The sequence below is a fragment of the Leucoraja erinacea genome, chromosome 6 (genome assembly GCF_028641065.1).
Source record: "Leucoraja erinacea ecotype New England chromosome 6, Leri_hhj_1, whole genome shotgun sequence".
Taxonomy (NCBI): domain Eukaryota; kingdom Metazoa; phylum Chordata; class Chondrichthyes; order Rajiformes; family Rajidae; genus Leucoraja; species Leucoraja erinaceus.
This window is the reverse complement of record NC_073382.1, coordinates 51,055,172-51,071,927: the sequence shown is the minus strand read 5'-3', so window position 1 is coordinate 51,071,927 and position 16,756 is coordinate 51,055,172. Positions and strand designations below refer to the sequence as shown.

General features: G+C 44.0%; 1 protein-coding gene across 1 annotated transcript in view; it reads left to right on the top strand.

Annotated features, from left to right (window-relative positions):
• Positions 1-16,756, top strand: part of LOC129698121 (probable ribonuclease ZC3H12C) — a 59,268-nt gene that overhangs the window by 31,186 nt on the left and 11,326 nt on the right. The window contains exons 2-3 of the mRNA XM_055637009.1: positions 76-821; positions 2,371-2,510. Coding sequence (XP_055492984.1) covers positions 145-821; positions 2,371-2,510 — 817 coding nt within the window. The 5' untranslated portion in view covers positions 76-144. The remainder of the gene's footprint in view (positions 1-75; positions 822-2,370; positions 2,511-16,756) is intronic.

Here is a 16,756-nt window from a genome sequence, read left to right as displayed (position 1 = left end):
AAGAAAATTAAACAATTGGTGTGAAGAATTTGCTCTCAATGTGAAAAATTGATTTGATTTCTTTTCACTTTTTAGAAATACAACCTGTTGTGCATCCAAAAACACACAGCTCCAGGAGTGGCTCTCCATACATGCAACAGATTCATGGGCTTGCAAGATCATTCAGCGACTGATAACGACACAGTTCTTGAACTTCTACATCTCAATGTGGAAAACACTAACAAACCGCTAAACGTAATTACATCTTGGTCAATAGTGGGCAAAATGGCAATGGATAAAGGATACTCCAATACTGAGAGAGTTGAAGAGTGGGAAGTGCGGGACACAGATAGCTCGGGTTCAGATAGTGAATTGGAGCAGTTAGGAATTTCCATGTTAGAGACAGGTCCTATAATGAAACAGTTTTGTCAGTCACCTGGATTGGAATCAAATCTACTCCAATGTAGTGAGGTTCTGCAAGATTTTAACATTGATACCAAAACAAAACCAAAGGGTGATTTAAGGATTACAGATGAAGATAAAGTCTATAAAACGAAAATGGAGTTTGCCCTGAAATTGGGATATTCAGAAGAACAATTGCAGATGGTCTTGAACAAATTAGGAACTGATGCCGTACCTAATGATATATTAGGTGAACTGGTTAAACTGGGGAACAAACTTGATTCGGATGCCGCTTGTGGCAGAAGTAATCCTAGAATTATAAATCTGCGAGATACAACTTCTACGGATTCCCAAAGGTCGGATTCTCCTTTAGAAGACATAGTTGATGACGGGAATAATCTAAAACCTGTAGTCATTGATGGCAGTAATGTGGCAATGAGGTGAGTGGGGGAAATTGTGTTTCTCTCTCCTTTCTTAATCATTCTCCTTTGCTCTTTCACCCTCTCATTCTTTATCTCTCAATTTACCTCTCTCTCCTTGTCTCCCTATCTATTTCTCCCTCTCTCCCCGATCTCTCTCATCTTCTCGTCCCGTCTATCCCTCTGTGTCGCACTCGCCCCCCCCACATCTTCCCTCTCTTGTCTTCCCTCTCCACCCTTCTCATCTCTAAATGCATCAATTTATAAATATGCAATGGACCTGCATTTGATTGAGCAATTGTAAATGTTCAACCCTACACCATTTTTACAGTAGTTATTGTTCATATCTAATGTAGCAATTATAGAATGCAGAGATAAGCCATTAAAACAACCACAAAATAATTCCAGATATTTGTTTCTGCGTTTCCTTGATAGAAATAGAAATATTTTAAAGTCTACCTATAGTTTTCACAAAGTAACCATCCACCCTGAACTGTTTTTTATCATTTAACTTTATATGTGCAATGTCTTTGCTCGCCTTACTTTTGTTAATGTTCTCATATCTCTTTTTAAGTCCAATCTAGATTTGAAAATGCATTTTGACTAATTAGTGTTGGCATCAGGAAAAGCTAATCGGATTTTTCTGATCAGTACAGTAATTACATTTTCCCACCACATCATTATTCTCGATGCTAGTCGATAATGGAAGGGCTTTTATCGGTCTATATATACAGAACTTTGAATGTTGTGCTCATAAACAGCATTGTTGTATCATCACCTTCCATATCTGATAGTCTTTGCTATCTCCTGTGTATTGCTCTATACCCCAATACCATCAGCCTGTCAAAGTATTGCATTATCCATGGTTCTCTTGATTGAGACTCCAGGAATCTTCAAATAAATATAACTCTCATCCTATCTCCACTGTATTCCTACAAATCCACTGCCTTGAGAATCATAATTTTAATTGTGGCACCAATGTTCTCGGCGCCAAGTCCCCAAGCTCTGAAACTTTACATCATTAAAGGCACTGTTATTGATGGCCATGAATGAGGTTCATGGAAATTGGTTTATTTTTCACCACAATATGAAAATCTGAACAGATAAATAATAATTGTCTTAACGGGTTGAATCAGTAACTAGGCAAATGTTGGGTAATGTTATTAATGCTAAAAGAACATTATCCTTATTCAGAAAATCATTGTTAGAATATTGACTCAAAAGAAAGGAAGAGAAATGGGACTAAACCAGTTTACTCAAGACTAGTGCAGGTGCCATGTACCAATTATTCACCTTTTCAGTAACTTTTACTTTTACCTATATTGAAAAATCAACTTCTCACCAATTATTTAAGTGTATCATCATATTTGAAAACCATATTTCATAATGTAGCTTGTTGTTTTATCAGTGATCTCTTATTGTGCTTATAACTTGAGGTTACAAGGATGCCTTTTGACATTTTTTTAATTAATTCTGTTTTCTAGTATTAATCCTGTTTTTAATAGTGTTAATTAGGAAAGATTAGGCCCATTGAATATATGGATTTAAGACTTGTTTTTGTTTCTTGCAGTCATGGCAATAAAGAAGTGTTCTCCTGCCGAGGGATTAAGTTAGCAGTGGATTGGTTTTTGGAAAGAGCACATAAAGATATTACTGTGTTTGTGCCTGCCTGGAGGAAGGAACAATCGAGGCCTGATGCCCTCATCACGGGTAACCTGTAGAAATTACTCAGTTGGTTTGTATTGGTATATGAATTAAACATTGAGAGCGCTGTTACAGTTGATGGAATAGCATGATTTATTCATAGCCAGTTTCGCTTATTTAATCTAAAATTTGAAGAAACCTTTTATATAAAATATTATTTTTGGGTTTAGTATTGTAATGGTGAGACAATATCTTGACATTTCTAGCATTTTAAGTCAATGGTGTAAAATCTAAGGAATAGACAACATCTCTCCATAAAAATATAAAGCCCATCTGTGTTTAAATAGGTTGTTTATCCGTTCCTTTTAACTACTATACAACATGAATGTTTCTGTTGACAATATCTATATATGGTCATCTTTTTAGAAGGCTATAAAATAGTTTGTGTCTCAAGCTGTCTTTTTTCCTGCAGACTAAGGAAGCTTAATTATATAAAAATACTACTTATAAAGTAGATCTACTCTCATATAAAATAAGTTGTTTTTCACATAACTTCTAAATTAGGATGGCTAAACAGATTAATATAATTTGCATAGTCAGGTTTGATAAATATATTAAAATATGCTTCAAGATGTTCAAAGTATTGGATCTCCATTATAATGAATGCTATTTGCTGAGAGATAATAAGATTTAGGAGCTTTTATGAATATAAACTATTTTGCCTTTACCATTTGGTGAAATCATCAGTTCTGTGACCATGTACATTCCTTTGTTCTGTTACCCTTAATATGGAATACATTCTGCATTTCGAACTATTCTTTTACCTAAATAATTGATGCATCAAAGTTCACTGACGACACAAAAATGAAGGGAAAGTAAGTTGTAAACGGATACAATGAATCAGCAAAGAGATATACACAATTTAAAACAATGGGGAAAACTACAGCAAATGGAGTATAATGTGAAATATGAGATCATTCTCATATGAAGATAATGAAGAATAGAAAAGTTAATTTAAATTTGATGCTAGATTCATTTGCTGGGAAGGTTTTGAAGGGGGAAATCATTGCAGGCTGGGAGATCCTCGACATCAATGTGTTTATCTGTAAAATCTATAAGCCCTAACATCACCTTAAGCTGCATTTAACCCACCGCAATGCCTCAGGCTTTAGATCCTTAAACCTTCAGCTGCCATACTGGCTTCCACTCACACTGCCGTGCAGGCCACAATGTAGTGAAGGCCAAGATACTTGTATACCTATTCTTCAAACATCCATCAATGGAGGTAAGGGTGCAACATTCAATCTTTGCTTTCCAACCTATTAATCTGGCCAGCAAAAGCACTGCAAGTAGCCAATGGTCTTGACCATTTAAGCTTTGCAGTTAGTGTATGACACTCATGCAAAGAAAGTGGTTATTCATCATCATTGGAATGAGCTTAGGCAGATCAGAAATACAGAAAATATTTCATAGTGTTTTAATATGAATCCAATACATAAAGAATGTATGTTTGTACATTAGTTGGCCTCTGCAAATTGCCTTTAGTGTGTGAGGAGTGGATGTGAAAGTGAGGTGACATAAAAGTAGTGTGAACAATGGTCGGCAAGGACTCAGTGGACTGAGGGGCCTGTTTCTATGCTGTATCCTTCAATCAATCAAACCTATCCAATTAAGAATTTCAGGGCATGTAAAAGTACACTTCACTTTAGTTCCTGCTTGTTGTAGAGGTGAAATCAATGGTTTTAACTTTGTTATTTTCAATGGAAGCTTTGCCAAAAGAATGCCCAGAGGTACCATGGTATGGCTACACAAGAAAGGTTAGATGGGAAACAAGAAGTGGAAATAAGAGTCAAAACATTATGTGATCATGATAGTCTGAAGAAGGGTCTCGACCTGAAGCGTCACCCATTCCTTCTCTCCAGAGATACAGCCTGTCCCTCTGAGTTACTCCAGCATTTTGTGCCGGTCTTCGATGTAAACCAGCATCTGCAGTTCCTTCATACACATGATGTGATAAAAGTCTAGGATCCTTAATAAAAAAATAATCTTACTGGTTTGGGTTTGTTTTGCAGCAACAATATGATTTTGTACAAAAGTAGCTTACTATTTTAAACACTAATAGGATCATTATTTCCAGGGGTGTGACACAATTTGCAGCCTCCAGTGTGAATTGGCAAGTTATTTAAGGATGGTAAGAGGAAGAAATAGGTGGATGGACTGCATGTAAGTGATCATGCCTTTATGCCAAAGAAAACTGAAGGTGATCAAAACTATGTACTGTGTATACCTTGTGTTAAGGTCTTTTGGTAAATCATTGACTCGGCTTTAGTTATTAAATCATTTCAATCGCATCTGCTCAAATGGATGATGCGGATGAGGAGGCCACAGTTACTCGTGTCTGTAACCTGCATTTGTTCAAAATCCCAATATTTATTATAATCACCTTACTGCGGTGGATATTTGGATCAAAGCTTCCTGGTTATGAGCAAGTGACAACCTGCCACTTGGCCATGCTATGTTGCATTAAGATTTCCCATGTCGGAAATTTTGCCACTGTGGCGCCACCTAGCGGTTAGGCAACTTACTGAGCGACAGGGTCGGCACTTGGGCTGACAGGGTCAAGTGACTGTGTTTGGCAGGAAGGAGTCGTCATGTGGTTAGTGGGTGTGCCCTGGTATATATAGAGAGCCCTGGGATAACCCTCCCCAGTCGTGTGTGTGCTGTTCTCCGTATTATCTCAATAAAGATCACTTTGATTCACAACGCGTGGCTTGCTATAGTGGTGACCCTGACGATCCAAAACGGTTATTTTGGATTTGCACAATGGAAGCAGCCAACGATCAACCCGCACTGTCGATCCGGCCCAGCAGAATGCCGTCTCGTTTAAGCTGCCCGTGTTCTGGACATCGCAGCCCCAAGTGTGGTTCCAGCAGGCTGAGGCCCAGTTCCATATTCAACGCATCACGGCCGATGACACCAAGTACTATTACGTGGTTGGCATGCTGGAATAGGAGACGGCCGGTCGCCTGGTCCATTATCTACGAGCGCTGCTGGCTGCGGACAAATACGCAGGCCTCAAGGTGCTCCTCCAATACACCTTTGTCTCTGCCGCCGTGACCATGCAGCGAGGATCATGCACATGGGCAGTCTCGGCGATCGCAAGTCGTCTGTGCTGATGAGTGAAATGCTTACCCTCATGGACGGTGAGAATTTCGCTGACCCCCTGCAGCTAGCAGAATGTGCGAATGAGCTGTGGCAGTCCAAACAGCAGAGCGGCGCTATGATCGATCGGGTGTCGGCAGTGCCTTGGAAGACCCAGTGACTGGGCCGTGTATCCACCGGAGGTTCGGCCATGCAACCGGTCCCGGGCAATACCGGTAAAGGGAAGTGGTGTTTGTACCATCAGTGCTAGGGTTCCGCGGCCCGTCTGTCCCACCCGCCCTGCTCGTACCCAAGAAACGCCAGGGCCGGCCACCAGGAGTCGCTGCGGCGGTCGGCCAGAAACTCCTCCTCTACGTTTGGGACCGACATTCGGGATGACGGTTCCTCGTTGACATGGGTGCGGAAGTTAGCGTTTTGCCCTCATCGGGGGGTGGACACTCGTTCCAGCCAGCAGGGGCCCTCGTTAACTGTGGCACATGCAGCTCCATCCGGACGTATGTGGTTCGTACGGTCCTGATCATGTTTGGCCCCTGTCATTTTACCTGGACTTTTATGGTTGCTGACATCTCTCAGCCGTTGCTGGGCGCCGATTTCCGCCAGGCTCAATCCCTGTTGGTGCATGTGAGGGGGCAGTGCCTCGTTCACGCTGCGACATACAAATTGATCACCCTACTGCATCCGCTATGCCATGCTGGGACCCGGTGACTTCAGTGGACAATGTCTATGCCCAGATATTGGCGGACTTTCCTGACATTCTGCCCCCCAATTGCATTCGGTCAGCCCTAAGCACGGAGTGGTGCATCATATCCTCACCTCCGGACTGCCGCTCCACGCACGTGCGCTTCCTCCTGTCAAGCTCTGTATTGCTAATGCGGAGTTCCGCCAGATGGAAGCCATGGGAATTGTATGACACTCCGACAGCCCGTGGGCGTCTCCCCTCCACATGGTTCCCAAGGTGTCCGGGGGCTGGCGGCCTTGTGGTGGTTACCGATGCCACAACGGCGGACCGGTACCCTATTTCACATATTCAGGACTTTTCCGCCCATCTGGCCGGCGCCAATTTTATTTTTCCTAGGTCGACCTGGTTCGGGGCTATCATCAGATTCCTGTTCGCCCAGAGGACGTGCCTAAGACGGCCATCATCACCCCTTTTGACCTTGTCGAGTTCCTCCGTAAGCCTTTTGGCCTTATGAACGCCGCGCAGGCTTTCCAGCGCCTGATGCACACGGTGGGTCACGGTCTGGATTTTCTGTTCAGTTACTTGAAGGACATCCTCTTTGCCCATCGCTCTCGCCAGGAGCTCTGTGTACACCTTTGGTTGCCCTGTCAGCAGCTCAGCGTGCATGGCCTGGCCATCAATATGGATAACTGTCGGTTCAGCCTCAGTTCCATCGATTTCCTTGGGCATCACATCACCAAGCATGATGCGGTCCCACTCCCGGACAAGGTGGAGGCTATTCGCCGGTTCCCGCCGCCTTCCACGGTGCGTGAGTTCCCGGAGTTTGTGGATATGGTGACTTTCTACCATTGGTTCGTGCCTGCGGCGGCTCGGATCATGCGGCTGTTGTTCCTGGCCAGTAAGCAGTGGGACGTTCAGTGGGATGACGAGGCCATGGCCGCTTATGATGGTGCGTAGGAGGCGCTAGCACGGGCGACGATGCTGATGTTCTGACGGTGGACGCCTTGGACTCTGCTGTGGGTGGTGTGCTGGAACAGATGTTCGATGGACGCTAGCAGCCCCTTTTCAGCCGGCAGCTCAGTTTGGCGGAACGGAAGTACAGTGCCTTTGATCGGGATCTCCTTGCGTTGTGCTTGGCGGTGAGACACTTTCGCTATTTCCTGGAGGGCCGGGATTTTACTGCTTTTACCGATCACAAACCCCTCACCTTTGCTTTTGTGAAGGTGTCGGACCTCTAATCCTCTCGTCAGCAGCATCAATTGCTGTACGTCTCGTAGTTTACCACCAGCATTCGCCACATCTAGGGTCGCCGATGCGTTGTCCCGTACTGCGATTTCCGGCCTAGTGTTGGAGGACATGCCGTTTAGTCCTGATGGTACTTCGGTCCTGTGCGATCAGCCGCGACCCATCGTTCCTGCTTCCTGGAGCCGTTGGGTGTTCGATGTCATCCACGGGTTGGCTCATCCTTCTATCCGGGCGACGATTGAGTTGGTGGCGGCCCGGTTTAAGCAGCATGGATTGCGTAAGCAGGTTGGCCAGTGTGCCCGGGCGTGCGTTCTGTGCCAGACATCTAAGGTTCAGCGTCACGTCCGGGCGCCCGTACAGGATTTTGCCATGCCTCACCGGCGATTCGATCAATTCATGTAGATATCGTGGGTCCGTTGCCCCCGTCCAGGGGTGTCACTCATTTCTGATGGTGGTGGATCATTTTACGCGTTGGCCGGAGGCTGTCCCGTTGGCTGACACTTCGGTTGCAACATGTGCCCTTGCTGCCCACTAACTTGCTCGTTTTGGTGTGCCAGTCGACATTTCGTCGGACCTTGGGGCTAAGTTCACCTCTAAACTGTGGTCGGCTATGGCCCACCTGTTGGCGGTTCAGCTTCATCATACCATGGCCTATCACCCGCAGTCCAACGGTTTGGTGGAGCGGTTTCACCGTCATCTCAAGGCCGCCATGAAGGCATGGCTCACGGTCCCGGAGTGGATGGATGAATTACCGTGGGTTTTGCTGGGGATTCGTACTGCCCCGAAGGAGGACTTGGCTTCTTCTTCTGCGGAATTGGTCTATGGCATTCCGCTTACGGTTCTGGGGGCTTTCGTTCCAGCAGCATATGGTCTGCAGGAGCCGCCTCATCTGTGTTAGTTCGTTTGCGGGAGAAGGTGGGCATGCTCGCTCTTGACCCGACGTCTCGCCATGGGTTGGTTCGTTTCCACGTTCCCCCTGCTCTCCAGGACTGTCTGTATGTGTTCCTGCGTTGCGACGCTCACCGGACGCCAATGCAGCGGCCATATGAGGGTCCTTTCCGGGTACTGCAGCATGGACTTATGACTTTTTTGGACATGGGGGGCCAGAGTGAGACTGTGTCGGTGGCTCGCCTTAAGCCATCCCATTTGGACCTTGTTCAGCCCGTGCAGGTGGCCCAGCCTTGTCGTAAGGGGTCAGCCGCAGTCCCGACCGCTCCCGTCTTCGCCTGTGACGGTTGTGTCTCCTGGGGAGGGGGATGGGCATACAAGGTCCGGCTGCCTCATTCGTCTGCCATTTTGTTTTCATGCCTGGTTATATGGGGGGGGGGGGGGGGGGGGTGCTGTGGAGCCCCCTCGTGGTTAGGCCACTTACTGAGCGAACCCTCGGCGTTTGGACTGACAGGGTCACGTGAGCCCTGGGAAAACCCTCCCCAGGCGCGTGTGTGCTGTTCTCTATATTACCTCAATAAAGATCACTTTGATTCACAACGCGTGGCTCGCTATACCACTCTGATAAAGGTGTTGATGATAGTGGCATTTACACACTTTGAGATAGGAGCATGGAAATGCAGGGAGTGGAGGGTTATGAATCACATGCAGGCAGAGGTGATTTGTTTAACTTGGGACGGATATTGTGGGATAGGTGGCCTGTTCTATTGCTGTACTGTTTCATATTCTCATTTTAAAATATGCTCAAACAAAATATTGTTACTTCACCTGTCCTAATGTTTGTTTTATTACACTGTTATAGAGTAATCAGGGTTTATTTTTTATTGTTAATCTATTGTTTACGAGAAAATGTATTTAAGACTCAAAAAAGATGATCAAGGACAGATTTTAAATCATTGTATCCTTCTGTAAGAAACCTATTAAAGCAGACAGAAGGAAAATTGGATGTTTGTATTTATTGCAAGGGTGATGGTGAATAAAGGTGGGTAAGTTTTAACAAAATTGTATAGGACTAACAAAGCCAGGAATACTACATAGACTCATGGTCTCCTTCCTTGGAAAAGGATATAATTGGCATGGTGATAAGAGAGAAGGTTCATCAGATTAATTCTAAATATGATAGGATAATATTATGAGGAAAGATTAAGCAGATTGTTATTCCTTGGAGAGGTAAGGGAAATCATGCTTGACTAATCTTCTGGAATTTTTTGAGGATGTGACAAGTAAAATGGATGAAGGGGTGCCAGTGGATGTAGTGTATCTAGACTTTCAGAAAGCCTTTGATAAGGTCCCACACGGGAGACTGGTGACTAAAATGAGAGCACATGGTATTGGGGGTAGGGTGTTGACATGGATAGAAAATTGGTTGGCAGACCGGAAGCAAAGAGTAGGAGCGAACGGGTCCTTTTCAGAATGGCAGGCAGTGGCGAGTGGACTGCCGCAAGGCTCGGTGTTGGGGCCGCAACTGTTTACCATATATATTAATGATTTAGAAGAGGGAATTAGGAGCAACACTAGCAAGTTTGCGGATGACACAAAGCTGGATGGCAGTGCGAACTGTGAAGAGGATGTTAGGAGGTTGCAGGTTGACTTGGACAGGTTGAGTGAGTGGGCAGATGCGTGGCAGATGCAGTATAATATAGATAAATGTGAGGTTATCCACTTTGGCGGCAAAAACAACGGAGCAGATTATTATCTCAATGGGGTTAGGTTAGGTAAGGGGGAGGTGCAGAGAGACCTGGGCGTCCTTGTACACTGGTCACTGAAAGCTTCCGTGCAGGTACAGCAGGCAGTGAAGAAAGCTAATGGAATGTTGGCCTTCATAACAAGAGGATTTCAGTATAGGAGTAAAGAGGTTTTTCTGCAGTTGTATAGGGCTCTGGTGAGACCATATCTGGAGTATTGTGTACAGTTTTGGTCTCCTAAGTTGAGGAAGGACATCCTTGTGATTGAGGCAGTGCAGCCTAGGTTCACGAGATTTATCCCTGGGATGGCGGGACTGTCATACGAGGAAAGATTGAAAAGACTAGGCTTATATTCACTGGAGTTTAAAAGAATGAGGGGGAATCTTATATAGAAACATAGAAATTAGGTGCAGGAGTAGGCCATTCGGCCCTTCGAGCCTGCACCGCCATTCAATATGATCATGGCTGATCATCCAACTCAGTATCCCGTACCTGCCTTCTCTCCATACCCCCTGATTCCCTTAGCCACAAGGGCCACATCTAACTCCCTCTTAAATAGAGCCAATGAACTGGCCTCAACTACCCTCTGTGGCAGAGAGTTCCAGAGATTCACCACTCTCTGTGAAAAAAGTTCTTCTCATCTCGGTTTTAAAGGATTTCCCCCTTATCCTTAAGCTGTGACCCCTTGTCCTGGACTTCCCTAACATCGGGAACAATCTTCCTGCATCTAGCCTGTCCAACCCCTTAAGAATTTTGTAAGTTTCTATAAGATCCCCTCTCAATCTCCTAAATTCTAGAGAGTATAAACCAAGTCTATCCAGTCTTTCTTCATAAGACAGTCCTGCCATCCCAGGAATCAGTCTGGTGAACCGTCTCTGCACTCCCTCTATGGCAATAATGTCCTTCCTCAGATTTGGAGACCAAAACTGTATGCAATACTCCAGGTGTGGTCTCACCAAGACCCTGTACAACTGCAGTAGAACCTCCCTGCTCCTATACTCAAATCCTTTTGCAATAGAAACATATAATATTATAAAAGGAACAACATTCCCAATGTTGCGCGAGTCCAGAACCAGGGGCCACAGTCTTAGAATAAAGGGTAGGTAATTTAAGTCTGAGGTGAGGAAAAACCTTTTCACCCAGAGAGTTGTGAATTTATGGAATTCCCTGCCACAGAGGAGGCCAAATCACTGGATGGATTTAAGAGAGTTAGATAGAGCTCTAGGGGCTAGTGGAGTCAAGGGTTATGGGGAGAAGGCAGGCATGGGTTATTGATAGGGGACGATCAGCCATGATCACAATGAATAGCGGTGCTGGCTTGAAGGGCCGAATGGCCTCCTCCTGCACCTATTTTCTATGTTTCTAACCCTAACCATCCATTTGCACTAATCCCGTATTAATCACATTTTGTTTTTCCATTCTCATCATCTCCCCCCATATTCTACCACTCTCCTTAACACGTAGTATTTATAAAGTCCAAATAACCTAACAGCTGCATACCTTTGGGATCTGGGTGGAAACAAGAGCATCCAAGAGGAAATCCACAAGGTGGATGGGAAAATGTGCAAACTCCACAGACTCGGCACCTGAGGGTCAGGACTGAACTTGGGTCTCTGGCATTGTGAGGCAAAGAACTTCTATCTGTGCCTCTATGCACCTTCCTTTCTCGTCCAATCTGCACTCCACCATTGTTAATATATTCTACCTAAGGTACAGTGCAGAACATAGCATTACTCTAGATATGGCCGTGTCTTGGCTTGAGATCTTTCAAACTGTTGGAGTTTATAGTATTGGATTCCCAGTTAATATGAATAACTGAATTATATCTGCTCCAATTTTTTTTAATACATTAGCTAATGCCTATGCTTCACATCTAGAAATCTTATGTCCTTTCTGCATTCTAGTATTTTGGCCTTCTCATTTAAAGACAATTAATTCTTAAAAATAAAACTATAGCTACTGGAATCAGAATAAAAAATAAAAAATGCAGGAAACATTCAGCAGGTCAGGCAGCATCATTGGAATGAAAATAAGAATTAATATATCAGGTCAAGGAACCATTTTTCAGAGTGGAGAATGGGGAGAGATGGAGAAGGCAAAGGGAATATTTCTGATTGGAAAAGGCTGGGATTGCTTTGATAAACTGCTGATGAAGTTGTCTGGTGGATAGGTTAATGTAGAAAGTTAGAAAGCATTAACAAAAAGAAATGCAAGAGGCAAAAAAAGTCTATAATTTTTTTAATCCATAAACAATTATTATGAACTTCGAGCACACAACAACAACTTCCATGTTAACATAGGACGTAGAACAGTACAACACAAGAACCAGCCCTCAGCGCACAATGTCTGCGACGTACATAATGCCAAGACCAACTCTTAGCTGCCTGCACATAATTCATACCCCTTCATATCTACACCTACCAAAAAGTCCCTTTAATGCCACTATGTATATGCCTCAACCACCACCATCTGTAAAAAAAAAACTTGCCGCTCTCACCTTAGCTATGCCCTCTAGTATTTGATCTTTCCATTGTGGGGGAAAAGGTTCTATACCTCACATAATTGTACATACTTCTATCGGGTTCCTCAGTGACCTCCGGCATCCCAGAGAAATAATCCAAGTCTGTCCAACCTCTCCCTTTGGCTATTCCTCCTTAATCCAGAATTCAGGCAGTGAAAAAAGCAAATGGTATGCTAGCATTCATAGCAAAAAGATTTGAGTATAGGAGCAGGGAGGTTCTACTGCAGTTGTACAGGGTCTTGGTGAGACCACACCTGGAGTATTGCGTACAGTTTTGGTCTCCTAATCTGAGGAAAGACATTCTTGCCATAGAGGGAGTACAGAGAAGGTTCACCAGACTGATTCCTGGGATGGCAGGACTTTCACATGAAGAAAGACTGGATAGACTCGGCTTGTACATGCTAGAATTTAGAAGATTGAGGGGGGATCTTATAGAAACTTACAAAATTCTTAAGGGGTTGGACAGGCTAGATGCAGGAAGATTGTTCCCGATGTTGGGGAAGGCCAGAACAAGGGGTCACAGTTTAAGGATAAGGGGGGAAATCTTTTACGACCGAGATGAGGAAAACATTTTTCACACAGAGAGTGGTGAATCTGTGGAAATTCTCTGCCACAGAAGGTAGTTGAGGCCAATTCATTGGCTATATTTAAGAGGGAGTTAGATGTGGCCCTTGTGGCTAAAGGGATCAGTGGGTATGGAGAAAAGGCAGGTACAGGATACTGAGTTGGATGATCAGCCATGATCATATTGAATGGCGGTGCAGGCTTGAAGGGCCGAATGGCCTACTCCTGCACCTATTTTCTATGTTTCTATCATGCTGCTAAACCACTTTTGCAACCTTTCCAAACCCTCTATATCCTTCCTGTAATCGGGCGGCTTGAACTGCACCCAATACTCCTAATGCACCCTAACTAAAGTCCTATAAAGCTGGGTCATGACTTTCTGATTCTTATACTCAATGCCCTGTTCTATGAAAGCAAGCAGACCCAATGCCTTCGCAGGCTCGGCGATCGTTTCCTGAACACCTCCGCTCAGTCCGTCTTAACCTACCTGATCTCCCGGTGGCTCAGCACTTCAACTTCCCCTCCCATTCCCAATCTGACCATTCTGTCTTGGGCCTCCTTCATTGTCAGAGTGACGCCCAGCGCAAATTGGAGGAACAGCACCTTATATTTCGCTTAGGTAGTTTACACCCCAGCAGTATGAACGTTGACCTCCAACTTCAGATTGCCCTTGCTTTCTCTCTCCATCCCCTTCCCCTTCCCAGTTCTCCCACTAGTCTTACTGTCTCTGACTACATTCTATCTTTGTCCCGCCCCCTCCCCTGACATCAGTCTGAAGAAGGGTCTCGACACGAAAAGTCGCCCAATTCCTTCTCTCCAGAGATGCTGCCTCGCCCACTAAGTTACTCCAGCATTTTGTGTCTGCCTTTTTTTACCGCCCTATCTACTTATGTTGCCACAGGGAGTTATGGACTTGAACACCGATTCTTCGGTACATCAATACTGTTAAGGGTCATGCCATTAATTTTATATATTTCCCCTTACATTTGACCTCCCAAAGTGCAACACCTCACACTTGCTCGGATTAAACTCCATCTGCTATTTCTCTGCGCAATTCGATAACTGATCTACTTTTGACAGCCTTCGTCACAGTTCACAGCCAGTACTGAATTCATACGACCAAGCCATTGATAATCCTATGCATTTTAATTTTTTTTGGTTTGGTTTAAGGATACAGCATGGAAATGGGCCCTTGAGCCCACCGAATCTGCCCCAAACAGCAATCAGCTGTACACTGGTTCTGTGTTATACCATTGTTGCATCCTCCACACTAGGGCAAGTTACAGAAGCCAATTAACCTAGAAACCTACACTTCTTTGGAATGTGGGAGGAAATCGGAGCACTCAGAGAAAGCCCTCGCAGTCACAGGGAGAATGTACAAATTCCGTACAGACAGCACCCATAGTCAGGATCGAACCCAGGTCTTTGGCTCTGTTAGGCAGGCACTTTACCATTATGTCGTTCACTTCTGGATCTTAACCTTCTGGATCTTAATCTTCTGGATCAGCCTACTATGGGAGACTTTATCAAATGCCTAACTAAAGGTATATGATAAAGTTGATAAATATTGTGCTTTTAACAATGAAAATCATCTCAAGAGAATGAAAGGAGAGAGATTTGAGGTGTATTTTTTTAACTCATGATAGTCCATATCTGGAATGAGCTGCGAGGGTTAGTTATATAATCGGATATAATTACGATATTTTGAAAGGACTAGCCCAGTATACCAACTAGATTGGCGTGGGCGATGGGCCATAGAGTCTCCTTCTATGCTATGGCTATGACATTTGAGCTGAACATATCAAATTAAATTTAACACTGAACTTTAGAGATTTTGAAATTGATGGCCAAAGGTTTAATGAAAATTGTAAGGAGTATTTTAAGGAAGAAAACACCTGAAGAGGTTCAGGAAAGAAAATCCAGATCATGACCCTTAAAAATTGAATCATGCTTGCCAGTTGCAAACCAATTAAACTTGCCAATAGTGAACAGGTCAGGCATGGTGACATGAAGGCTCATGGCTATTACTGATAGAGAAGGGGCAAGATCATTATGGATTGGGAGTAGTGTGTGGTACAGGGTGAGACAGAGCTTTAAAAACAAGGTTAAGAGTTTTAAAACTAGTCATTCAACTAATCTTCTGCAACTGCCCATATCCCTGCCCTGGTGTTATTTTTTGTTTTCATGTCTCTGCTGGACACAGTCTGCCTGATGTCCTATTCAGAGAATGTTCTTGGATCTGAAAAACATTAATTTACTTCTACCTATCCACAGATTGGGCATTATTCAACCTCCACAATCCTCTATTGGCATCAATGGCTTTTGTGAGTTCAAATAATGCAATGTATGATAGTTTACTCCCTACATTTTTCATGGGTTTGCCACATGAGGGAGGTCATGTTATTTGTGCCTCTGGTTTAGCAGAATTCAATCACGACTCTGGGAGGAGCTCTTTGGCCACTAGGAAAAATCGGTTATGAAGGATTCTTTGTTTTGCTTAATGTCCCTATGATTGACAACTGGCTCCTCATTCAACTTGATTCCTTTCTTCATGATGGTTGTGAATACGGCAAACCTGAAGTCTCCTAGCATGCTCCTCTAGCCACACGAGTCATAAATTCACAATATAAATATTTGTCTGTCATGTTTTAGTACTTGAGTGTTTTCACCTGTTCCATGGACTTCTCCTTAAACAGCTCAATCAAATTGTGAAACATGAGCTCTCAGGAATAAAGCTCCATTGACCATCAGTACTTTGCATTTCCAGCTCTGATGTAATTTTTTTCAACCTTCTTAAATAAGCATTAGCTGTTTTTCTGTCTTCTGTTACCTCACCTGTGGCTAACGATGATACACAAATTTATGCCAAGGCTCCATCATTCCCCTGCTCTGGTTCCAACAATATCCTTGGTATCCACCTTTATGTGTGCCATTACTATTTTTGTAATGCTAATATGCTTCAGGATATCACTAGTTTCTTCCCTGAACATATCCTTCACAGTAAATACAGATGAAAATTGTTTATTCACTAAAGTTCCTATTGTCTCTTCCAGCTATTTCCTCTAAAAAATAAACACTGGATTAATTACTCATCAGAATACGGAGAATTTTCAGTTAATTGGGTCCATGATAGAAACATAGAAAATAGGTGCAGGTGTAGGCCATTCAGCCCTTCGAGCCTGCACCTCCATTCAATATGATCATGGCTGATCATCCATCAATCAGTATCCTGTACCTGCCTTCTCTCCATACCCCCTGATCCCTTTAACCACAAGGGCCACATCTAACTCCCTCTTAAATATAGCCAATGACAACTGGCCTCAACTACCTTCTGTGGCAGAGAATTCCAGAGATTCACCACTCTGTGTGAAAAATGTTTTCCTCATCTCGATCCTAAAAGATTTCCCCCTTATCCTTAAACTGTGACCCCTTGTTCTGGACTCCCAGTAAAACAATCCCATCAATCCCCTTTTCCCTACAACCTGTTCTGCCTCATATAACCATCAAT